The sequence below is a fragment of the Lynx canadensis genome, chromosome C1 (assembly GCF_007474595.2).
Source record: "Lynx canadensis isolate LIC74 chromosome C1, mLynCan4.pri.v2, whole genome shotgun sequence".
Taxonomy (NCBI): Eukaryota; Metazoa; Chordata; class Mammalia; order Carnivora; family Felidae; genus Lynx; species Lynx canadensis.
The window spans coordinates 105,211,443-105,238,264 of NC_044310.1; the positions used below are offsets into that span (position 1 = coordinate 105,211,443).

Consider the following 26,822-nt stretch of genomic DNA (forward strand, 5'->3'; position numbering starts at 1 on the left):
ACACAAGAACGTTTACAAAAGGAAAAAATATTTTGTTTTAAAATCTTTGCTACATGTCATTATTTTTGCCACTGTAAAGCTCAGCACAGATGCCAGCAGTACAGAAATGGCCAACAAGAAAAAAAAAAAAACAATCAAAAATAAAACCCTGAAGGAAAAGCAGAAACAAAACCCCCAGAGCATCTTCTCCCTCCCCTCTCCTTCCCCAAAAGCCCTATAATAACTGTACAATATTATAGTCCTGATCACATTTAAAAACAATTATTAAAAACAAGGATTCCATTGGAAACTCAACTTTTTGGCTTGTTAAACTGTGATATAAATATATATGTATACGGTATGTGTGCACATAGAATAAAAAAATAAACTGTCTCCTTTTCAACTCCACTACCTGGCACCAGACTGGAGACAAAAGGGAGAGAAACCCAGTAATGATGTTCTCTCAGCCTCTCTAAGGCCATCTATGCCCCTCAGTCTCCTATGGCTACGTTTAATATGTCTTCTCCTTATTAATTCAGTCTTGCACTTAAGTTACTGGCCTGAGCCAATAAAAAAAAAAAAAGTGGCTGATACACATGACTGTTACCTGAGGAAGGTACAGAGAGAGTAGTAACCTGTATCTGCATTTATATGGCTATAGTTAACTCTGTGACCCTGTTAGAATGGGAGTCCAGGCCCCATCTATCACATGGATTCATACTCTTGTATCATAGCAAAATCCAATCTTAAGATTGGAGGGAGCAAAGAGGAAGAACTATAGGTCCAAAACAGACCCAAGTCTCAGTTTCTAGTCAGACTGAACTGGGAATGGGATGAAGGAGGCTACTTTGCAAGACATGGTATTTGGTTTAAACTCCAGCAGTGAAGATTTCCCTGGGACTGCTAATCCAAGAAGTTGAGTTTCCATGCAGAAATAACCTCTACAGAACACACATCATATGTGATTCTGACAGAAAAATGCAGCAAGTATGGCCAAGTATGGGGCTTTTAAAAGGGGGTTATCTTCCCACCCTAAACATCTGTAATGTTTCCAGATCTACTACTCTATAAGGTGAGAGCACCAAAAGCGGGAATGACCCAGCTTTACTACTAAACGTGTTCAATGAGAGACCAACCACATCAAAAGACTTTATATATCTGCTTACAGTTGCATATTGGCTGGGCATAGATGTAAGTGCAGCAAAGACATTTATTTAAATACTCTTTGGCTGCAATACTAAGTGGAAAATACCTAGAAGATTAACTCCTTAGGACTCTTTGAAAATTACATGGAAAAACAAAGATAAAATCTGAGACAAATTTTGCATAACTCCCTAATAGGGAGAAACAGACACAGAAACACACATGTGCACACACGTACTGCGTACACACGTGTGCGCACACGCATACGCGTGCATGCGCGCGCATGCACACACACACACACACACACACACACACACACTCTCTCTCTCTTTCCTTCTCCCTCTCTCACTTCCTCACTCACCAGGCAGCAGAAAGAGCCTATGCTCACTTCCTAAAGCCATACAGGTAATATGTAACCTACCATGTTTCATGGTCCTCAGATATGAGGACATTTCTCCTCCCCCTAACCTTATTCAGAATTTCTTTCCAAAAACAAGCCACAGTATCCAAGGCAAATAGTGGATGAATGGATGTCAGGTTCTCTAACCTGCCTATTGACCCTAGCACAAATCATTTCTGCATAAATCTCTGGTCAGGAGGTGTAAGGAAAGGCATTCTTAACTTCACCCAGCCTCAGTTTTTCAAAGATCCCCAAAGCCTTCACGATTCACCCCATTTCTTCTCAGAGGCAGGAAGGCAAGGAAAGGCCAGAAGGGGAAGGGGCACACATTAGGGGTGAGGGAAGGGAAGGGAGAGGGACTTTTATTCTCTTTACAGAAAGATTTGCTTTTTAAAAACAAACTGTGACTTTCCTCCCCCACCCCTTATCCTCACCCCAATAGTTCTATTCTGAAAAGGAGGGAAACATAGTTAGGTCAGGAAATTCTTCGTTGTTGTAGCTGTTGCTCTGGTCTCCCAGCATGGACAGCATCTCCTAATAAGAGAAAAAAACAAGTCTGGGTCACACACCTTAATAATCCCTTACATGTACTGAGCTTCTTCCCAACATTCTCCTAAAGCAACGCCCCTGGCCCCACAGTGTCTGTGGGGCTGAACGCCCTGAGCCTTCCCTACTCCCAGCAACTCTCAGACTCCTTTATGACAACTTTGTTTCCTAGTCCCTTCTCTGGCTTCTTCCTACAGTTCCACGTTTTCCTTCTTTTCTAGTCCTCCCATATTTTCAAAAGGAGAAAAATCTGCTTGCCACATTTCACATAACCCCCTATACACATATATGGAGTATCTCTGATCCTATTTGTTTTCCACCAAAACCTGCTTTGCCTCTTTCAACCTCTGTCTTAAACACCTCTTCCTTTGTCCCAAGATTACTCCAATTGCTCTTGCAGTCCCCTCATGACTTAGGTAAATGGGTCTTTAGAGCTATAATCAGTATGTTTACACTCAAGCTACTGTGCAGTGGGGATGTGGCTCTCCTGGAATGGCTAAAATGACTTCCTTAAACATCTTCGCATCACTAACGATGTGCATCACACAGTAAGTTCCAGTTAATGACATTTACCTCTACACGTCCCCACTCTGTTTTCTCCTAGGTACTCCCAAACACCTCAATCCATGCTTCCTTCTCTGTCTCTGCTCTCTGTTTCTCTTCCAGTTTCTAACTTTCTGAAGTCTTTTCACCCTCTCACCTGGAAGACCTCAGGCTGGCCAGGTTGCTGTGCTGATGGCTGTTGAACATGTTGCTCGCTAGAACTCGAGCGATGATGAGGCTGCTGGCCCTGCCACTGTGGCCAGACACTTACACCCTCTGCTGTCCGTGTCTGGAATTGTCCTGTAGTCTGTCCAGTCTCAGGAGCTAGAAATACAGCAAAGAAGGACAAACAACTTTAAGCTACTAATTCCACTGGAGAGGAGAAACTATCAATGCCTCTTTTATTTTAAACCCAGCACCAGATTAATTTTTCTTCTCTGGGTAGCCTTTCCCAAGAGTCTTTTGATCATTTAGATTAAATTTGCATACTATTTAATGTATAATAACTTACGAACTTTTTAATACACGATAAAGTCTTTTTCATGGGGGTATGTTTTAAATTCCAAATGGACCATCACCTGATTTCCCCATAATGAGGTTAGTGCATCCAGGACACAAGAAACTTTGAACCACCAAATTCTTTCTCTTTAGTAGTGTGATTTTCCTGTTACCCTCCTTTCTTTGTTATTATTGTTGTTACTGTTGTTTTGAGAGAGAGAGAGACAGGGAGAGTGTGCAAGTGGGGGAGGCAGAGAGAGAGGGAGAGAGAGAGAATCCCAAGCAGGCTCTGTGCCCAGCACAGAGCCCCACGCGGCATCATCTCACAACAGTGAGATCATGATCTGAGCGGAAATCAAGAGTCAGATGCTTAACCAACTGAGCCGCCCAGGCACCCCCGCCCTCCTTTCTAATCTGAACTCACCAAAGTTGGATCCACGATTGGTGAGACTAGGGTAGGCAGCAGCACCAGGTGACGCAGTTGAAGCACCAGGGAGGGACATGGGGCTGAAGGAGGACGGAGTCTGAAAGCTGCCCACACCAAACTGGGAAGAACGAGTCTTGGCTGTAGCCTGAGTAGCCACCTGCTGAAAGAGAGAAACGTTATTGTGCATGCCATTCCTATGAGTCAACCCTCTGTCAATCACTGGATTTCTTCTGAGCCAAGCTCATCATTTATTTTTTACTCTATACTTCTTCTTATGTATGTATGTATCTATAATTTACACCCAAGTTAGTTAGCATAGAGTTCAATAATGTTTTCAGGAGTATATTCCAGTGATTCATCCCCTAGGTACAACACCCAGTGCCCATCCCAACAATTGTCTTCCTTAATGCCCCTTACCCATTTAGGCCATCCCCCCACCGACAGCCCCTCCAGAACCTTCAGTTTGTTCTCTGTATTTAAGAGTCACTCTATATTTCTTCCAATTAATGCCAATCTCCTATGACAAAGTACAAAACAAAAACAACAACAACAACAAAAACCACAAAGAACTATGGGACTAATAAACTATACATTCAGAGTTGTGAGAATTTTTTCCAGTTATTTTCTTACACACTTTTTTATGCATTTGAGATCATACTTAATACAATAATTTTGTGGTATGCTTTTTGGTTGGGGATTTTTTATTTAAAATATTACTGTGTTGGGGTGCCTGGGTGGCTCAGTTGGTTAAGCATCCAACTCTGATTTCGGCTCAGGTCACGATCTTGCAGTTCATGAGTTTGAGACCCATGTCAGGCTCTCCGCTGACAGTGTGGAGCCTGCTTGGGATCCTCTCTCTCTCTCTCTCTCTCTCTCTCTCTCTCTCTCTGCCCCTCCCCCACTGGCATGCATATGCTCTCTCAAAATAATAAACTTAAAAAATTACTGTGCTATATAAGCATACATGAATATATGAAACAGCAGTAGCTTTAATCTTAACATATATATGTTATATAAGGTTTTTCAACACTTTTTTTGGTAAATAGACATCATTGCGTGTAAATTAGTAGTTTTCTCCTTTGCTCCTGTACTTTGTAGTACTAACCAAAATGGAAACTCAGAATTGATTCCAAAACAAATATGTAAATGAAACCTGTTTAACATGTTCTTCTATATGAGCAATTCTGATTTAAAGTGAATATGTGAAAACCACAAACTCTGATATTTGGGGATTATCTATTATTTTAATTATTTAGCTACTCCCAACAAAAAGAAAAATTGGAAGGTAGGGGCTGGGAAGAAGATTTCTAAGACAGATGACAATAATTTTACATATGGAAAAAAGACCAAACAAATAAACAAAAACTAGTACATAGGGGACAGACAGACACTTTACCTGGGCAGAGAAGCCTGGGCGGGTGCTAGGGGTCCAAGTTGGGGCTGCTCCTTGGGGTGGGTTGGAGTGGCGGGAAATCTGGGCCAACATCTGCCCTGCAGAAGCTGATGGCTGGACGATGGTTACAGGAGAGGCCAGACCACTATTTCTAGGAATGAACACATAGTGCAGTAAAAGATTAAAAGGATGGGTTTACCACAAAATCTAGGTATCACAGGACAATCTAGTACTATCCCTAGATCCCCTTGACTTCTCTGGGATTAAGGAATTCTTAATAACAGAATTTGAAAAAGATGAGAAAACTGACAGTCACACACTGATCTGGACACAGAGAGATGGAACCTATAACATAGCAACAGGACAGGTGCAAAGAAATAGGAGGAAGAAAAGCCAGCTTGCCTTGTCTTAAGCCCTACAAGTTCCACTGCTTTGTCTGAAATAACCAGAGAAAGCTAGGGAAGAACAAAACTTGGATTCAGCAACTGAATGCCTCAGTTGCCCCCTAAAGCAGCACATACATAAAGGGCTCACCTGAAATTCTCTGCCGGCCGGGGGGTAGGAGGGAATGTGTTGCCCTGTGAGAATAGCTGTTGGGTAGCAGGGACAGTGCTGGAGGAGATGCCTTTACTCTGATCTGTGGACCAAAAGGAGCAGGGGGAGGGCCAGTCAAGGGGCTGTAGTACATTAGTCCAGCAAGTTCCTATTTACTCACGAGGTATTATGATTAAGTAGAAAGATGTTGGGCAGTAGTAGGCACATCAGTAAGTGATCTAAATGAGAATTTAAGAGGAGAATGAGGAAGAAACATACCTGCACTGATGTTAGAGTAGATTTCTGAAAATCTTGGATCTCTATCCTGGGCAAACAGACTATCTGCCTTCTCAAGGGGCTTACTGTGTTCTGGCCCTGTGGTTGTTACAGACTGAACAGAAACCTGTGGGATACGATGATAAAAACAACCATGAAAAATGTAACATGACAATTCAATAACCGTAACATTCACATACACTCTAACTGGCACTAGGGGACATTTCCTAAGGAAATGCTCATGCCTCTTCAAAAAAAGACACACTTACCTGGGAATGATTGTAGCCAGCCAGTCCATCTCTTCCTGATACCACATCCAATTCTGTTTGCTGTTGCTGCTGCCTATATGTTTAAAGGCCAGGAAGAAGAGAAATATTTTTTTTTTTTTTTTTTTAAATAAATCTGGGGAAAAAATCTCCCCTGGCCAGCAGAGAATTTCAGGTAAGTCCCTGAACGCAAACAAACAAACAAACAAACAAACAAATGGGACTGCAGATACCCACTACCCAGGCTCATCAATAAAGAATTCTTCCACCATTTCTCACCTGGATGCCAACTGCCCTGAGCCCATCTCCAAGGGTAAATTAGCTGTGGGACCTAGCTGTGGTCTCTGGATTGTGTTGGACAGTGTAGGCCTTGGTTCCTGGCTGGAGTTCCTGGGAAAATGGGAGAGCAGACAGAACAGAGGGGAATAAAAGGGTCAGGCACTGTTTAAGCTATATACATTTACTTATAGGTGAGGCAATAACTAATAAATTCCACTTAGAAGTCTAATCCTTTAAATAACCTGTGACTTCAGATTCAGCAAATACTTCATACCATGGACAACAAGGTACAAATAAAAACTGTGTCCCATGGCACAATGGTTTATCCTGTTTGGGTTTGAACTCCTTCTAGGTATACAATACCTAGTTGGTATACATGTGTATATCCGTACACTGTGTTTTTAAAAAGCATAAGTAAAAAAACTGACAATACATACACAAACATCAACAAAGGCTCTTTTGGGGGACGCCTGGCTAGCTAAGTCAGTAAAGCATGAGACTCCATCTCAGCGCTAGGAGTTCAAGCCCCACAGTGGGCACAGAGTCTACTAAATAAATAAATAAATAAATAAATACCACAAAGAGTCTTTTTGGATAGTGAGAAAAATTTCCCCTCTCTTTATAAGTTTTCCATACTTTCCAAATTTTATGTAAAAGTATTTATTTTAAAAATATTAAGAATTAATTAAAATAAATAGTGGTGGGGAAAACAGTATGTAAAAAATGAGGAACACCATTATTTCCAGAAACAAGTTCTTAAAAGGACTGAAAATTTTCTAAATTTAAACAAAATGGAGACACAAAACAACGGTTGTTCTGTAATATAAAGATGCAAAAACAGAAAGAAAATTACAGTGAACATGACCATATATCCGAGTCCTGAGTAAATAGAAATTTCTAACTCAATCCACTCTGTTATACTAATTAGAAAAGAATATTAAAAGACCTAAAATTAGAAGAACACAGACTCAGCATTGTCACAAGGTATTTGATAATTATTTCTAAGCATATCTTCAAGAGCTAAGCTCAAGGGCAATTCTATATAGCTAGACTAAGTGGAAAAGTAGTAACCTGACAACTGACATCCACTTATAATAAAAAAGATAGTTAAGAATGTGGAGAAACTGGAATCCTCATTAAATTGCTGATGGAAATGTAAAAGGGTACTGAAGCTTTGGAAAACAGTTTGGCAATTCCTCAAAAAATTAAACACAGAGTTACCAAGTAACCCAGCAGTTCTACTCTTAGGTATACACCCAAGAGAATAAAAACATCCACATAAAGACTGGTACATAAATGTTCATAGCCATGTTCCAAATAGCCAAAAAGTAGAAATAACCCAATGACCATCAACTAATGAATGGATAAACAAAATGTATCCCCATATAAAGGAATATTATTTGGCAATAAAAAAAAAATGAAGTACAGATAAATGCTACAAGAGAGGACCCTTAAAACATTATACTAAGCGTTAAGAGGCCAGTCATAAAGAATCATGTATTATATGATTCCATGCATATGAAACGCCTAGAATAGACAAATCTACAGAGACCGAGAGTAGATTAGTTGTCATAAGGGCTTGGGAGTGGGGAGGAAGACTGTTAATGAGTACAGAATTTCTTTTAGAGGGAATGAGCATGTACTGAAATTAGATTGTGGTAATAGCTGTACAACCCTGTGACATACTAAAAAAATTATACACTTTAAATGGGTGAACTATATGGTACATGCAATCTATAATTCAATAAAACTGGTTTTTACAAAGTTGAGGAAGAAAAACTCAAAAAGAAAGGAATCAAGGAATTGAGGAACAGAAACTAACAAAAGTGGACACAGATAGCTCTGCTCTCAGCGACAGTCCATGAGCCAAATCCAGTCCATTGTCTGTTTTTGTAAATCAAAGTCTGTTGGAACATAGCTATCTTTGTTCATTTCATTTGTTTAGGACTCTTTTCATGCTACAATAGCAAGGGTTAGTAACTGCAATAGAGACCATATGCCTCACAAAGCTAAAATAATTATTATCTGTCCTTTTACAAAAAAAGTTTAGAGACACCTGCTCTAGAGGAAAATCCTACCAGAATAGAGCAATAAACCGGTGTAGAAAACAATATGTTTTCTGGGGGCACCTGGGTGGCTCAGTCGGTTAAGCATCCGACTCCAGCTCAGGTCAGGATCCTGCAGTTTGTGAGTTCTAGCCCTCTGTCAGGCTCTGTGCTGACAGCTCAGAGCCTGGAGCTAGCTTCGGTTTCGGTGTCTCCCTCTTTCTCTGCCCTCCCCCGCTTATGCTCTGTTTCTCCCTGTCTCTCAAAAATAAATAAATGTTTTTAAAAAATTAAAAAAACAAAACAATATCCTTTCTAGAAGGGGATGAAACAAAGTTGAAATACAAACCCTTCACATCTTAGAACCTACTCTTTTAAGCTACTGTTTGTTAAAATCTTATTCTACCTGGATGAATTACTCTAAATTCTATAGTAAGCTAAAGATGAGGAACTTCAAACTAATGGTGTTTACTACCACAAAAGTAGAAGAGGAGGAGACAGCTTGGTAAGGCTAAGCAGATTTGGCCCAGGAGAAATACCCAATATTGGTAAAGGCCTTTATGGTACATACTTCACATTGGTGTTGGTACAGATGATGTACTCAATTTCATCTGAGTAAGGGTTCTGGAAAGTAAAGGAGCTGGTTCTCATCCAGAGCCATTCCCGGTTCTTAGACCGGAACCGGAACATGACAGACAGCACCTGGCCTTTTAACTTCACCACCTGAAAAAGTTTTCATGCTATCAGTGAAACCCACAAAAAATTTTCTTTAGAATTTTTTTTTAATTTCCCATTTCTACAAACCTAAGATTCTTGTGTCACTGTCCTTGAAATATACCAGTCTCTTTCAATGTTACAGATAAAACAACATGCACAGTGAAAACTGAGTGCTAAATAATGAGAGGTATATTTATTTTCTTCCTAAAGTCCTAAGTAGCTATCTGACCACTTTAGTCAAACAAAAGAAACAATTTTTTCCAGGAGAGTAAAGACGGTTTCCCCACTTGGAAAGTCCCGTAAAGATATGCTGATCTAGCTTTACAAGTCTATACTAGAAATTTGTAGTTTGACACTGAAATAGCTTACATGTTGCTCCTCAATCCTAGGTTCTTCCCACTCCAAACCTGAGGACTTCTGTTTTCACAGCATCCATGGAGATTTCTATTAAAACTAAATTGGCTTTAGTTTTGTTTTGCTTTTGTTTTTTAAAAGAAAGTAATCATGGGAAAAAATTACCTTTGACTGTCCCTCCCTAACAATAAAAAAATAACATTTGCAGCTAACATTTATTTTGTACTTACTATACATTGAGCACTGGGCTCTGTGCTTTTCTATTTTTTTTTTGTTTAGAACATTAACAACATGATAAAAAAGAAATATGAGTTACTGCATTTTAATAATACTAAGCAGCCTTTAACTCTTACATGTGCTTACTGTGTAACATATACAGAATGAATATGACATCTATACACAACTAAGTACTGGCTTTGAAAACCTGCTTATTGCAGTATATATCTATTCCAATGAGGTATAAGCCCAATGCTTCAAAATACCTACTTTATATATATATTTTTTAAGAAAAAGTGGTAACATTTGTATTTAAGCTGCAAACAGTGTGGAAATAACTGGTGATGTTACAAGCTGACTGAGAAATAATTACAGCAGAAAATGGAACGTACTTCACTTAGTAATAATAAAATGGCACATTTTACACACACACACACACACACACACACACACACACACCTTGTACAAATCAAGTGTAAAACACTTGGTTACTACAGTAACTCAAATGGAAGAGAAAAAAAAGGAAAACAAGCTTCATTGGAAATAACTAAATTTATTACTGAAAAATAAATATAAATTCAACTGGACTTAAATAGCAATATCAGGAAATCAGCAACCAAGTAAGCAGCTGGAGACCACACATTAAAAAGCACCTTTATCTAGGTACTCTAAAGTCACAGTAGCAACTAATGTCAGAATAATAACTTTGAGATTATACAGTGTGTAATGAGTCATTAAAGCTGTTTTGGAATAAACATTTTCCACAAGATAGAAAATAATAGTCTATGGCCAAAAGTGTCAAGAATTCAGAATTCAAGGATTTAAAATATACTGTACAATATCTTCTCACACTAAAGGTCCATGTCCTTAGTTTTGAATGGATTCAACAGAAGTCAGAATGGTTTTCAGAATGGTTTTTCTGAGCCTACACATACACGAAATGTGATTTTTCTGTGAGCTGCAGTGGAGTACAAGGAACTGGTAATGCTGAGGACTCAGGAGACAGAGACATTTCACTGCCATCTTCTGATTTTCTATAGAAGTTGGGTTATACATGGGGCACCTTGGTGGCTCAGTCGGTTGGGCATCCGACTTCGGCTCAGGTCATGATCTCACAGTTTGTGAGTTTGAGTCCCATGTCGGGCTCTGTGCTGACAGCTCAGAGCCTGGAGCCTACTTCAGATTCTGTGTCTCCCTCTCTCTCTGCCCCCTCCCCTGCTAACGCTCTGTCTCCGTCTCTCAAAATGTATAAATGTTAAAAAAAAAAAAAAAAAAAGTTGGACTATGTGCTTTAAATGCATTGCCTTATTTAATATTCCCAACAATCCTCTGAATTTAAGTACTGTTATTATACCTATTGTATTCTTAAGGACACTACTCAGGCTTAAAGAGAGAAATTAGTCTAATATAAGAATGCTTCCTAAAGCCAAATCTGTACTAAAATTAAATTCACCAGATATTTTCAGAATCTAGCGCCTGAAAATAACAATTGAGTCAGCTTACAACTAAGAGTTAACTCTTGCCTTTTGGCTCCCTTAGCAGTGCCATGCAGGCTGGCAAGAACAGACGCTTTATAAAAGGGCAAAAAGGCAGCCAAGAAGAAAGTGGTTGATCCATTTTCTAAGAAAGACTGGTATGATGTGAAGGCACTGGATATAAGAAATACTGGAAAAACACTACTCATGAGAAATCAAGGAATCAAAATCTCATCTGATGGCCTCAAGGGTCGTGTTTTTGAAGTGAGCCCTGCTGATCTGCCATAAATGATAAAGTTGCATTTATAAAATTCAAGCTAATTACTGAGGATGTTCAGGGCAAAAACTGCCTAATTTCTATGGCATAGATCTTACCCATGAGAAAATGTGTTCCATGGTCAAAAAATGGCAGACAATGATTGAAGCTCATGTTCATGTTAAGACTACTGATGGCTATTTTCTTTGTCTATTTTGTGTTGGTTTCACTAAAAAACACATAAATCAGATTAATCAGAAGACCTCTTATGCTCAGCACTGACAGGTCCGCCAAATTCAGGAAAAGATGGCAGAAATCATAACCTGAGAGATGCAGACAAATTACTTCAAAGAAATGGTAAATAACTGATTGCAGATAGCATCAGAAAAGACATAGAAAAGGCTTGCCAATCTATTTATCGACTTCATGATGTCTTTAACTGTTAGGTAAAAATGCTGAAGCAGCCCAAGTTTGAATTGGAAACGTTCATGGAGCTTTACGGTTAAGAAATTAGTTTTGGAAAAGCCACTGGGGATAAGACTGGTACTAAAGTGGGATGAGCTGGTGGATATGAGAATATCTACAAAATCTGTTTAAAATTCAGACATTTAATGGTGACAAAAAATCTTACTTGTGATGTTTAAAAAAAAAAGCCATTGACTCTTACTTATCTATAAAACAACTAAGAAATGAATATTTCTACTAGCATCCACAGTTCAGTGAGGCCTAAAGTATTTTAAATACTTTAAAGAGTCTTTTGGATACAGCTAGCTAGATATAATACAGTGAGTAGCCAAAGCCAAAATATGGCCATTATCCATAGTTTCAAAATACCAGTCCTTTTCTCTTTTCTGTTCCTTAAAAATACAGGCTATGTACCAAACATAAGATTATGGTGGTGCCTGTCACAGTACTCCATCAGTGGTCAATAAATATTTGAGGAATTAATATGATAACAAATATTAAATAAAAATATTAGTCAGATCCAAACCAGGGGAGAAAGTTACCTGTTGGAAGCTGTCTCTTAGAAGCTGTTGGTCTTCAGGATGACAGAATTCCACAATATTCTTTCCTAAGAGTTCCTAAAAATGGAAAAGAAGAGTAAGATGGACACTTTTATGATCATCTAACTTCATGGCCCATCAGCAAAGGACTTGGATTTCATTTCTCCTGTCTTTATCCCAGGATTACAAGTGAGGAGGAAAAACAAACAAACAAAACCAAAATACAGAATCTGCTAAGCAAATGGCCTCTAGAACATTTTTCTTTTTCAGAACATTATTTACTTTAACTGCATTTTTATAGATTTGAGGTCTAATGTACAACATATAATTCACTCATTCTAAATCTACAATTTGATGGTCTCTAACATATTTATACTGTTGTGCAACTACCATTATTAGCACAATCCAGTTTTAGAATATGTCCACTGCCCCCAAAAGTTCCCTTGTGCCTGTTCGTAGTCAACACCCGCTCCCAATCTCCTAGCCAACCAGTGAGTGATCTGCTTTCTACTTTAGTGCTGCCTTTTCTAGAAATTTCATACAAATGGAATTATATAATATGTAGTTTTTTGTGTCTAGCTTCTTACAATTAACTTAAGATTTTTGGAGTTCATGTATGTTGTTGCATGTATCAAAAGTATATTCCTTTTTATTGCTCAGCAGTATTCTAACATGAAGGTATCACAGTTTGTGTATCCTTGAGTTTTCCCACTTTGGGGCTATTATGAAATACAACTGTGAATAAAAATCTTTCTTTATGGGCACATATGTTTCATTTCTCTTAAGTAAATACTTACGAGTGCAACTGCGACATTGTAGAGTAAGTCACATTTAATTTTTTATGAAACTGTTTTTCCATTTTTCCAAAATGTTTTTCCAAAGTGACTATGCCATCGTACATGTCTACCAACAACATGTGATGGTTTCAATTTCCCCACATTCTCACAACACTTTTTAAAAATTTTTTTTTTTTCAACGTTTATTTATTTTTGGGACAGAGAGACAGAGCATGAATGGGGGAGGGGCAGAGAGAGAGGGAGACACAGAATCGGAAACAGGCTCCAGGCTCTGAGCCATCAGCCCAGAGCCTGACGCGGGGCTCAAACTCACGGACCGCGAGATCGTGACCTGGCTGAAGTCGGACGCTTAACCGACTGCGCCACCCAGGCGCCCCTCACAACACTTTTTTAAAAAAATGTTTATTTATTTTGAGAGAGAGAGAGCACGAGTATTTGCACATGCGTGTGGGGGAGGTACAAAGGGAGAGGGTGAGAGAGAATCCCAAGCAGGCTCCGCACTGTCGGCGCAGAGCCCAATGCGAGGCTCGATCTCACTAAGTGTGAGATCGTGACCTGAACTGAAATCAAGAGTCAGATGCTCAATTGACTGAGCCACCCAGGTGCCCCACTTTTTGATAATATTGGACATATAGTGGTATCTCACTGTGGTTTTAATTTGTACCTTCCTATTGACTAATGATGATGAGCATCTTGGTTTTTTGTTTGTTTGTTTGTTTGTTTTTGTTTTTTAAGATTTTCTTTTTAAGTAATTGCTATACCCAACATGGGGCTCAAACTTACAACCCTGAGATCAACAGTTGCATGCTCCCCTGACTGAGCAGCCAGGTGCCCCATGATGAACATCTTTTTATATGCCATTCCTATTGCTTCTTTGGTGAAATGTCTATTCAAATCTTGTGCCCCTTTTTTTACTGGCTGTTTATCTTAATGAGTTCTGAGAGTTCTTTTATATATTCTGGATACCAATTCTTTTATAAGAAATCTTTGCCTAACTTAAGATCACAAAGATATTCTCCTACATTCTTCTAGAAGTTTTATAACTTTAGCTCTCATGCATTTATGTCTTTGAGTTGATCTTTGTGCATGGTGTGGGTAAGAGTTTACATCCTTTTGAGGTGGGTGGATATCCAACTTTTCCATCACCATCTGTTAGAAAGCCTTCTTTTCCCTGCTTAATTGTTGGCATCTTTTTGGAAAATCATCTGACCATAAATGTGAAAAGACACTCTACTCTGGTTCTACTGATCTATATACCTATCTTTACATTGCTCCCACACTACCTTGATGACAACTATGTGACAGATGATGAATCAGGTAGTGATTCCAACTTCGTTCTTTTTTTCCAAGACCTCTTCTTTACCAACTTCTTCACAGAACCATAATCGGAAGTCCCTCCTGGCCATATGGCTTTGAAAGTTTGTATAATGACTTATTTCTCAACTCTGGGTATAGCTTCCTAGTCTGTTGAATGAGAAATCTCAATAAAGGAGCACCTGGATGGCTCAGTCGGTTAGGTGTCTGACTTCAGCTCGAGTCCTGATCTCACAGTTCATGAGTTTGAGCCCTGCATCAGGCTCTGTGCGGACAGCTCAGAGCCTGGAGCCTGCTTCAGATTCTCTGTCTCCCTGTCCCTCTGCCCCTTCCCTGTTCACACTGTCTCTCTCTCTCAAAAATAAATGGATATTAAAAAAAAATTTAAGGGGCGCCTGGGTGGCGCAGTCAGTTAAGCGTCCGACTTCAGCCAGGTCACGATCTCACGGTCCGTGAGTTCGAGCCCCGCGTCAGGCTCTGGGCTGATGGCTCAGAGCCTGGAGCCTGTTTCCGATTCTGTGTCTCCCTCTCTCTCTGCCCCTCCCCCGTTCATGCTCTGTCTCTCTCTGTCCCAAAAATAAATAAACGTTGAAAAAAAAAAAAAAAAAACTTTAAAAAAAAAATTAATAAAAAATTTTCAATAAAATCATAATAACTGGTGCCAAATCTGCATATTTTGTGGGTTACTATGTACCTAGGTGACTACAAAAATTATCTAACAATGGTCATACCATTATAAAAATTAAAATGACACTTTTGCATTATTATTATCTATATTAATATCAACAAGAAAAAATAAATACACATTCATGCCTGCTGCCCCAACCTGGTTTCACAAGATGTATTTTTCTAGGTTAGATGAATAACACTGGTAGGAAGCGGAGAATAAACTTAGCTACTGATAGAATAGGATCATCTCTTTTTTCTGACCTGCGGCTAACATGTTTTGGCTATTCTGGAATTACATGACTGAATAATCTAAACAAAGCCAAGGTAAACAGGTTTAAGTATTAGTGGTGTAACAGCTGTACCTCCTCACCTGTGGTTGATAGCCAACAGTAGCCACACAGCGGTGATCCACAAAAGTGAAGATCCCCTCAATGTTGTGCCGAGAGATGAACTCTGTTGGTTGACAAACGTTACTCATGTCTGTACAGTTGGGAGAACTGGTTACCTGAAAGTAAAGAGATAAAAACAAGATAAAACGATTCCATTCTTTATAGATGCGTTTCCCATGTCCTCGTGATCATATACATAAACACGAGGATCCCAGTTTAAGGAATTTCTGTGCTTTCACATCTCACTCAGAAAGGAAAAAATTACAATCACAATTAGAGAGACCAAGAGGCCTAGCTTCACCCCCACATCTGTACTCTTTACCAACTCTGTAAAGAAGATAAAAATTCATTCAACCCAAAACTCACCTACTGTCATTCAGCTTGGCTGTGCTGTGTTCATTATTCAGATTGGAAAATTATAGTCTCCGGTAACCAAGAAACTTATCTAACTTTATGGGAAGAATCAAAATACTTCCACTTCTCTAGTCATGTAATGACAAAATGAAAAGATCTCTCTTCTCCTGATAGAAGCAGAAGAAATTAGTTGGAAATAGAAAATTCAGCACTTGTAAAGGTCAAAGTATGAAAGATAAAGGGAAAAGATCTCCCTCCTCTTCTCATCCTTTTCAGATTCTTCTAAATCTAAGAGAAGCAAACTACGAATGCCATATTTTTCCAAATATCTAGAGTTTTATATAATTCTTCATTTATATTCAGAGAGTAAAATAAAAATAACATGAACAAGTCCTGAGGAGATTTCTTCTCACTGAATAGGGATGATATAGGACTTCCAGGGAAGATGGTGGAGCAGGAGGACCCTAAACTCACCTTGTCCCATGGATACAACTAGATAAAAGCCACATCAGTGTAAATAATCCAGAAAATGACCCAAAGACTGGCAGAACAAACTCTCCACAGCTACGTAGAGAAGAGGCCACACTTAAGAGGGTAGGAAGGGTAGAGATGCAATTAGGAGCTAAACAGACCCACTAAGCGGACCTGTGTGACTGTCAGCAGGAGGGAGAGAAACATACTCTCACACCACAGAGCCCCTATGGGGAAGACAAATCCCCATAACATTTGGCTTTGAAAACCAGAGGGGTGGAATTTCAAGAATTCTTACAAATAGCAGGGCTTAAAACCTGGAACACTAAAAATCGGCAATCTCAAGGGAAAGCTGGGAGGGCAAGAGGAAACTAAGTCCCTGCTCTTAAAGAAACAGCACAACAAACAGTCCCAGGGAGATACAGCATGGAAGCAGCACTATGAAAAACACCTGAGGTATACAGGAAGGAAATTTGTTTACTAACTTCAGAGGATGTGCTGGAGGGGCAGGGATCATCTGAAAACTTCTCCAGGAACAATGGAGCTTGCTGGTGCCGTTACCTTCCTCCACCCCCCAGCACAAGCAGACACCTGCAGAAGCAGTGTGGTACCAACACTCATTACTTCACTTACGAACAGTGTGCCCCACCCAGGCACACCCCCTCCAGCCAGGCTGCAGCTCCAGCTTTCCTCCCATAGCAGAACCCTGCAAACCTTGTGAACACCTCGCACTCTGCTCATGCATCCTCCCGTGGCTGAGTGCTATTTATCTCTGGCAAACGTCTGGTCAGACTCAACTTAAGGCCACGGTGGCCCCAGACTAGCCTACTAACAACACAGGGACCAAACCTGCCCACAACGGACAAAGAGCCATTGCAGACGACTGGATCGAAGCAAAAGCAGCCCAGCCACAATAGTGGGGCACACACAGGAGACACCCCTGAAGTGCCAGGTTCTGGGGAACAGGGGACACTGCACTGCAGGGCACTACAGAACCCCTTTTTCATAAGGCCACTACTTTCAAGAGCAGGAGATGTAGCTGCCTTTCCTAATACATAGAAACAGACAGAGGAATATGTTCCAAATGAAATAATAGGACAAAATCACAGCAAGAGACCTAAACAAAACAGAGATAAAGTAATATGCCTGATAGAGAATTTAAAGTAATGGACATAAAGATACTCACTGGACTTGAGAAAAGAGTGGAGTACCTCAGTGAGACCCTTAACAAAAAGACAGGAAACATAAAAAAGAAACAATCAGAGATGAAGAACTCAATAACTGAAATTAAAAATACACTAGACGGAATAAATAGTAGACTAGAGGAAGCAGAAAAATGAATCAGTAACCTGGAGGATAGAATAATGGGAAGCAATCAAGCTGAACAGGAAAGAGGGAAAACATAAATAAATAAAAAATGAAAATGGCCTTAGGGAACTCAGTCATGCCAGCAAGCTTAAGAACATTCACATTATAGGGATCCCAGAAGGAGAAGGGAGAGAAAAAGGGGCAGAAAATTTATTTGAATAAATAATAGCTGAAAACTTCCAAATTTCTGGGAAAGGAAATAGGAATCCAGATCCAGAAGGCACAGAGATTCCCCAATAAAATCAACCTAGGGAGGTTCACACCAAGACATACAATAATTGGCAAAAAGTAGAAAAAAAAATTTTTAAAGCAGCAAGAAGAAAAAAAGAAAAGGATAACAGTTACATATAAAGGAAAACCATAACATAATCAGTAGATTTTTCAAAAGAAACTTTGTACACCAGAAGGGAGCAGCATGATATATTCAAAGTATTGAAAAGAAAAAACCCTGCCACCAAGAATACTCCATCCAACAAGGCTATCATTCACAATTGAAGGACAGATAAAGTTTCCCAGACCAACAAAAGTTACAGAAATCATGACCACTAAGCCAACCTTACAAGAAATGTTAAAGGGGGCTCTTTGAGACAGTAAGGAGGAGTAAAAAAAGTAGGAAACACAAAAGCAGTAAAATTAAGTAGGTTTATAAATATCAGTCCAGGGATTCATAAAATAGAAGAATGTAAAGTATAATAAAGAATGGGTTCAAACTTAAGTGACCATTAACTTAATATAAGCTACTATATGCAAAAGATGTTATACACAAACCTAATGGTAACCACAAATTAAACCAGTAATAGATATGCAAAAAATAAAGGAATCCAAGTATATCATTAAATAAAGCCAACAAACCATCATTAGAGGAGAGAGCAAGAGAAGAAACAAAGCACAGGCTTCACCCCCAACATGAGGCTTGAACTCACAACCCTGAGATCAAGAGTCAGATGCTCCACCACCGACTGAGCCAGCCAGGCACTCCAAGAATTACCTTCAATGTAAATGGACTAAATGCTCCAATCAAAAGACACAGGGTGACAATATATAAAAAACAAGACCCATCTATATGCTGCCTATTAGAGACTCATTTGTGACCTAAAGACATATGAAGACTGAAAGTGAAGGGAAAAGCATTTATCACTCATGCAAATGGAAGTGAAAAGAAACAGGGTAGCAATATTTATATTGGACAAAATAGATTTTAAAACAAAGACTATAACAAGAGACAAAGAAAGACACTATATAATCACAAAAGGAATAAACCAACAAGAGGACTGAACAATTGTAAGTATTTATGCACTCAACATATTGGAAGCACCCAATATATAAAGCAGCTAATATATTATATAAAAGAAGTAATCTACAGTAATACAGTAACAGCAAAGGACTTTAACATGCTACTGTCTTGAATGGATAGATCATCCAAACAGAAAATCAACAAGCAAACAGTGGCTTTGAATGACACATTGGACCAGATGGATCTAACAAATATATTCAGAATGCTCCATCCTAAAACAGTAGAATACACATTCTTTTTAAATCCTAGAAGAGAGCACAGGAAATAATTTCTTTGACATTGGCCACAGCAACATTTTTTTTAGATATGGCTCCTGAGGCAGAGGAAACAAAAGCAAAAATAAACTACTGGGACTACATCAAAATAAAAAAGCTTCTGCACAGCAAAGAAAACAACCAACAAAACTAAAAGACAACCTACTGAATGGGAAAAGCTATTTGCAAATGACATATCCGATAAAGAGTTCGTATCCAAAATATATAAAGTACTTATACAACCCAACACCAAAAAACAAAAAAAACAAAAAAAACCCACCCAAATAATCTAACCAAAAAATGGGAGAAGACATGAACAGACATTTCTCCAAAGAAGACACACTGATGGCCAACAGACCCATGAAAAGATGCTCAACACCACTAATCATCAGGGAAATGGAAATCAAAACCACAATGAGATACTACCTCATATCTGTCAGAATGGCTAAAAATCAAAGACACAAGAAACAAGTGTTGGCCAGGATGAAGAGAAAAAGGAACTCCTGTGCAGTGTTGGCGGGAATGCAAAACTGGTGCAGCCACTGTGAAAAACAGTACGGAGGCTCCTCAAAAAATTAAAAAGAGAACTACCATATGATCCAGTAATTCCACTACCGGGCATTTATGCAAAGGATATAAAAACACTAATCTGAAAATATACATGCACTATGTTTACTGCAGCATTATTTATAATAGCCAAATTATGGCAGCAGCCCAAGTCTCCATCGATAGGTGAATGGATAAAGATGATATATGTGTGTGTGTGTGTGTGTGTGTATACATATATATATGTACGTGTACACACCCACACCCACACCCACGTAATGGAATATTACTCAGCCGTAAGAAAGAATGGAATCTTCCCATTTACAACATGGATGGATCTAGAGAGCATAATTCTAAGTGAAATAAGTCAGAGAAAGACAAATACCATATGATTTCACATATATGTGGACTTAAAAAACAAAACAAAGATAAAAAAGACAAACAAAAAATAAGATTCTTAACTACAGAGAACAAACTCTGGGTCAGGGGATAGGTGAAAAAGGTGAAGAAGATTAAGAAAACACTATTTTCTTTCCAAGTGTCTATTTAAATTCGTTAGTTAACATCCAGTGTAATTAAGTTTCAGGTGTAGAAAGGTAGTGATTTATCACACACATAACACCCGGTACTCATCACAAGTTGTCTTCCTCAGTACCCATCACCTATTTAACCCATTCCCATCCCCCCAAGAATATGCTTATGATGAGCACTGAGTAATGTATAGAATTACTGAATCACTCTGCTATACACCTAATATAACTAATACACTAGTAAATTAATATAATACCATATGTTAACTGTATTGGGATTAAAAGTTAAAAAACAAATACTCAAAGAAAACTGAAAAATAAAGAAAGAAGGAAAAAAGGAAAAAAAAAGATGATATAGGTGTGGAAATTCATACTTGCCTGTAGTCTGCCAATGGCCACTAGGCAAAATTTGCTCCCCTGGCCAGCCTCTGGATCATCATCTGGGAGGGAGACACCTTCAGGAAGGTGAAGTTAAAAAGGTTTAACAGGGATTTCAAACTCAATTGCCTTCAATACAGATAGAAAGATTTAAAATACATGTAGGTATGAAGAGACTAAGTATAACACAATAGAGAGTGCTGAATGATTAGAATAACAGTAAGATAACAATTGCACAGAACTTACCACATATGCCAGGTACTATTTTAAGTATTTTTACATATAACAATTCATGTATTTTACCCATATTAATTTTAATAAATTGCAGAGTACAAGTCCCACCCTAAGTATTCTTAAAAACCATGCTGGCCAAGCCAAACATATATGAAGACAGTCATTCATTCTGTGACCATAATGATAGGCAGATAACAGATGTCTTGCCCAACCTGTGTCTTTTAAAGTAAGCAAACAACCAAAAATGAAATGAAACCAAACACCAACAGTTATTTATGTCCTTTGGAAAAGAGAGAAGCCAATGTTTCAATATTTTGTGTGGAAAAGGAAGAAGACTGCATTCTCTTTAGTCTTTGCATATGTATCTTTTTTTTTTTTACCAAGAAAAATAGTATTTCTTTGAGAGCAATACAGAAGAATGAAAGACCATGCATACTGCAAAAGTATGGTTTACATGATATATAAATTAAAAAGTTCAAATGTCACTACACTTAAAACTAAATTTTTCTTAATTGCATTTAACTGCCATTTATTGAATGCGTACTATATGCCAGGCACTGGGATGAGTGATTTTCTTACATTAAATTTAATCCTCAAAATAACTCTACATGAGTTATTTTGAGTTTGCTCAAAATAACTCTACATGAGTTATTTTGAGTTTGGAGTTATAATCTCCAAATCATAGGTAAGAAATCTGAGGGGTTCTTTTTATAAAGTCAAGCAACTTACCCTAAGTTATACCATTAATAAGTAACAATGCCAGAATCAAACTCAGGTTTTTCCAAATACAAAGTTCAATTTCTTACCCCAATATACCACCTTGCCTCCCTTTTCTCTTAGTTTCCCTCTCTACAATCCCACTTCCCAATCATACCCATCCAGCAGGGAAGTAATAAAGTGGCTAAGATCTGGAAATTCTGACAAACCAGTTTAAAAGGCTGACCCCTGCACCCCAACCACCCTTCTCATATTCCCTGTTTGACTTCCAGTTCTAGTAAAGCTACTCTGCTCACATCCTGATTTAAAGCCTTTACAGAGAATATCCCATTTGTAAATTACTACAATCAAGCCATTTCCTTCTTTTCCCTCAAAGTCGTGCTCCTACTTTATGTAGCTTTCTCAAATTAACTACATTCAATGCCAACTGCTTCTTTGCACACATACTTAGAAAATAGGTATTCAGTATATATTATTATGAATCTGCACATTTAAAATTGCATTCTGTGACACAGCCAACATTGAGTCATTTTCCAGTCTGAGTAATCCATCTCCCCAACTGGACTATAAAGGAGGAGCAGAAGTCTATCTGCTTTTTCTTTCATGTTTTCTTATAGTTTATACCACAGTACATATCATGTACCAGGTACATGACAAATGCTAGAGCTAACTTTCTCAGACTCTGTGACAATCCTGCTGCACCACGGAAGAAATCCAACTTCCCTACCTGCTGGGGGCCAGGCCTTGATATAGCCTGTGCAGTGGACCACCACAAAATGAGGTTCCCCATCCTTCACAGAGCCAAGTCCATTCCTAGAAGAAGTACATGTGTGAGGAGAAAAACTACCCAGTAACATTTAAAAGGCAACGCTGGTTTAGTACCTTTAACTTTAGGCTCTTGGATGTTTAGAAAAGTGGTCACTTTTTGGCCTCTTCCACCCCAAAGTGACCACCATATTTCTGAGCCTTGCCAAAGTAAAGCAACCAAAAGGTATTACAGCAGAAAGAAAGTTGGTAAAGTGGTAGGGCCACTTCTTTAAAACAAGATGAGCAAAAGACGCTGCAGAAGGTCAGGAAAATATTGCCAGAAAATTAAGTAACTGGGAAGTGAGGGATGAAGGTAAGGGCTGCTGAAGGAAGTACTACACACAGTAAGATAGTTTAAAAAGTGATGATCTCTACAGGAATTTGGCCATCCCTTTGGTTCTTCGTTGTTTAGGATCTCACCTGCATCTGTTCCTCACAAAGCTCAGTCTATTCATGGAGACGGGGTCCACAGAGCTATTGCCACACCTGTTTCAAGGAATGGAGACATTAAAAGCAATTACGCTGTGCTATTAAAGAACTTTTCATCCGTTAACAGCCAGATAACAGGCTCTGGATACAATGAAACACAGAAGGATAAATGAACCAGGTTTGGTATTTTTAAAACTTGTAACTGAGCCCAGAATCTGAAGTTCAAAATGTTCCACATACTCTTCAAATGCAGAAATTCTCTACACTGGGGCCAGAATACTTTTTGTGTAAAGGACCAGATGGTAAATATTTCAGCTTTCGTGGACCATAAAATCTGTTGCAACTAGTCAACTCTGCCATTAGGGCATGAAAACAGCCACAGACAATACATAAACAAATGCACATGCTATGTTCCTATATGGCTTTATTTGCAAATAAAGAGTTGTGGTTTGCAGACTCCTGTTCTATACCACATCCCAATCTATTTGCTACATATCCTTATTATTTCTCTTGCTTCTGCCTATGTCTCTACGTAGGCCATGTCCACATACTGGGACATTCTCTCCCACCCTCTCCACTTTCCTTCTCTCGTTTCTTTAAAATAATAATAGGTAAAACTTATACAGAGTTTAATATGTACCACGCACTATTCTAAGCATCTTTACATATATTTATTCATCTCATCCTCAAAATAACTTTATGAGGTTGATATTAATATAATTCCATTAGACGAAATCACAACACAAAGTAGTCCTGTAATCTGCTCAAGGTCCCAGAAGATACTAAGTGGGAAATCCAGTAATCTAGTTCCAGAAGTTATTCTAAACCATTAAGCCACATAATATTCAATTCTGTAAATCTCTCAGGAAACCTTTCTTAATATCCTACTCATCATTTCTAATAAGCATCCTTAGTAGATGGTATAAACTAGTAAATTTCTATTATACAACCTGAATTTATTTTGTAATTTTAAGAGAGATCTTTTCTACCTGTGTAGAATGTACCACCATACTTTCTTCACAATACTAAAATGTATAATTTATAAACACTAAATACTAACAGAAAGACATAATTAAGTATCAACATTTTATGAAAAAAAGAAAAATGCAGCAATGACATGAGTACATGGATGTTGTCTTGTGATGTACTGGGGAAAACATATAGGTTTTGGAATCCAATTACTGTGGATTAAAATAAAATCCTGGGGTGCCTGGGTGGCCCAATCAGTTAAATGTCTGACTTCAGCACAGGTCATGATGTCACAGTTCGTGAGTTCGAGCCACACATCAGGCTCTGTGCTGACAGTGCTGAGTCTGCTTTGGGTTCTCTGTCTCCCTCTCTCTGCCTCTTTCTCTCTCTCTCAAAAATAAGTAAACATTTAAGAAATAAATAAAAATAAAATAAAATAAAATCCTGTATCAGGCATTATCTATGTAATTCTGGGAAGTTAATTTTTTGAGTCCTTTTTTTTCCTTTTTAACAACAAAATAGGTACCATGAATTCGACTCTGAAGGACAGATGTGGGAAATGAGACTATAGCAATAAACTTCCTAGCATAATGTCTGGCACAGGAGGAGTTCATTAAAATTTAGTTTCCTTATCAAACACTTTATTCTGTTACAACCCATGTGGTAACACTTAAATTTAATCCAACTAGAGCTTGGATTTAAAAGTTTAACTCCTCTAACCAGAAATCAAACCCTCTGCTACTATTCCTGTGTCAAATCACAGTCCACAGCCTGACACTTACCTCATACGGCAAATAAATGATCTCCTTGAGCCCATACACATCCTCATGGAAGACTGCTGGCCTTCCTTTTTCACTGTTCCAGTCTTCAGATCAAGGATACGCCCTGAAAAAAGAAATGAAGAGCAGTATGGAGTGTGTTCTTGTACGAGGGGGAAAGCCGGAGAGACACTGGAGGCAAAGGTAAGCATCCTAATCATTCCCTCCAATCTCCTTGCTTATAACAAGGAGGGGACGGATTTTTTTCAAGTCTAAAATAGCTCAATTCGCATCAATGAATCTTATACTTAAGTTCAAAGCCACCACTGGAGATATAACCTTGTGCAAGGAAGGAAAGTAGGAGTGGAAAGTATTGTTGGTAAGCGAAAGGTTAACAAGAACATAAGGAAAAGCTTATACACATGCATGTACACATGCATGTACACAAGCATGTACACATGCACACTGAGGGAATGTCATTGTTTAAAAACGTATTTTCATATGCTATAGAAACACATATCTGTTTCCAGAGAAACGAAACAAATGGCAACTTTTGGGGAAAAGAACTAGAAAAATAAAATCCATAAAAACCTAAAAGAAGGGAAAACTAAAACAACATTAATTTAACCATAGTAGGCTTTCTTGTATTTTAAATACCAGTTTTGATCTGCTTCCACTTTAATTTTTTTTCCAGAGTTGCTTAAGGAGCACTTGTGTTTCCTATAGCCAAACTCTGGCAAAAGGACTGAACAGCATTAAAATGGGGTTGTGGGGGAGTGGGGGAGGGAAAAAAACAGAAAAATAGTACAAATAAACCAAAAAAAAAAAAAAAAAGAAAAAAGTAAAAACTTATACGGATAACATCTCTAAAATAAAAATCTATTATCATAGAACCCAGTATAAAGCCAAAGAGAGGCACAAACAGGTAGAAAAAAATACCAGGTAATTACCCATACAAATTAAGACAAAAACATGAAGCAATTAATTCTTTTAGAATGAAAAAAAAAAAGTTTATTAGATTTGGTTTTTACTTACTGTTTTATTTACATTAAAATTAAACTTCTATATGTGCCCTATCATTAAAGAAACATTTTCTAAAGATAAGCTACAAATTATATTATCTCCATGTACATAGAAAAAACTGACCATATTCATTAAAGGAGAAAATTCTAGAAGCCTTGCCAGATTCAACGAACATTGAGCTAAAACACCTCTTCTGTTTCAGAAAAAAAAAGGACTTCCCATTCTTTTTCCATCCACATAATTCACACCTGTCAGGGCATTTTCCGAAGTGGAAAGCTGCTCACGAAGTTTGTCCACGTCATCTGGATGCACCTGATCATAGAGTGTGCTACCAAACCATTCAGACTGAGGCTGGTTCAAAACAGGGGTCACTGAGTCAGAGACATAAACCACCCGACCTGTCTCACATGAGACAATAAACAGAAAGCCATCTGCTGCCTCCAAGATCAAATGTTTGAGTTCCTGTTCAAAGAAGAGAAATACAAGTTAATACTGAACTCTTAAAAGCCAAGTATTATTCATGGAAAGAATAAGATAGTACATGATTGATTTCTCTCTCCAGAAGCAATTGCTGGCTCCTGCCTGATCCATAGTCACAGCTTTGCAACCTAAGTGTAAGTGCCTTCACGACAGCTTTTCCTTATCAATTATTTCTTCATCCTCTGTGTGTCAGTATCCACCTCCTCCTCAATCTCAGGACTTAAGATGGGGAGTAAGAAAGCTCACCACTAATAGTAACTGAGTTCTTGATTTCACCCCCTTTGGTTTCTTTTTACGATCTTGCTCTACAAATATGTTCTTTTTCACTCTCTTTCCCCTCAGATCTATAAACATGATCAAGTTTTCTCAATTCCATGCAAATTTTTCCTCAACTTTGCCCAAATGATCTCCTTTTCAGTGCCAAGTTTATGTTAAGAAAAATGTTATATTCACTGGCTCCATTCTCTTATCTTTCAATTATTTCTCAATCACACTACAATCTTCACTCTAAACCGTTCATGTTGCTTCCAGCAGGTTATCAATGTCCTAATTGCCAATTCAAGTCCTCTTTCCTGGGTCTTTATCATGTTACTTGATGTCTTCTGCAGAATCTGTTAACATTGTCCACTCTATCCTTTTAAGTTTTATTTTCTTCTAGCTTCTACAACACCATCCTCCAACTTTTGCTGC

At 38.4% G+C, this 26,822-nt stretch overlaps 1 protein-coding gene and 1 pseudogene across 4 annotated transcripts in view; one reads left to right on the top strand and one right to left on the bottom strand.

Moving 5' to 3' along the window:
• Positions 1 to 11: 11 nt before the first annotated feature.
• Positions 12 to 26,822, bottom strand: part of ARNT (aryl hydrocarbon receptor nuclear translocator) — a 77,985-nt gene continuing 51,174 nt past the window's right edge. The window contains exons 7-23 of one of the 4 annotated variants that reach the window (XM_030327768.2): positions 25,901 to 26,114; positions 24,654 to 24,756; positions 22,894 to 22,959; positions 22,394 to 22,479; positions 20,716 to 20,792; positions 15,502 to 15,636; positions 12,355 to 12,429; positions 8,901 to 9,052; positions 6,285 to 6,395; positions 6,009 to 6,081; positions 5,743 to 5,866; positions 5,464 to 5,566; positions 4,933 to 5,080; positions 3,534 to 3,696; positions 2,769 to 2,935; positions 1,957 to 2,056; positions 12 to 1,800 (exon numbers count right to left, since the gene is read on the bottom strand). In XM_030327768.2, coding sequence (XP_030183628.1) covers positions 1,967 to 2,056; positions 2,769 to 2,935; positions 3,534 to 3,696; positions 4,933 to 5,080; positions 5,464 to 5,566; positions 5,743 to 5,866; positions 6,009 to 6,081; positions 6,285 to 6,395; positions 8,901 to 9,052; positions 12,355 to 12,429; positions 15,502 to 15,636; positions 20,716 to 20,792; positions 22,394 to 22,479; positions 22,894 to 22,959; positions 24,654 to 24,756; positions 25,901 to 26,114 — 1,887 coding nt within the window. In that variant the 3' untranslated portion in view covers positions 12 to 1,800; positions 1,957 to 1,966. Of the gene's footprint in view, positions 2,057 to 2,768; positions 2,936 to 3,533; positions 3,697 to 4,932; positions 5,081 to 5,463; positions 5,567 to 5,742; positions 5,867 to 6,008; positions 6,082 to 6,284; positions 6,396 to 8,900; positions 9,053 to 12,354; positions 12,430 to 15,501; positions 15,637 to 20,715; positions 20,793 to 22,393; positions 22,480 to 22,893; positions 22,960 to 24,653; positions 24,757 to 25,900; positions 26,115 to 26,822 lie in introns of all 4 variants that reach the window. The other 3 variants (XM_030327769.2, XM_030327770.2, XM_030327767.2) reach the window with 3 other exon arrangements.
• Positions 10,923 to 11,853, top strand: LOC115522152 (annotated as a pseudogene).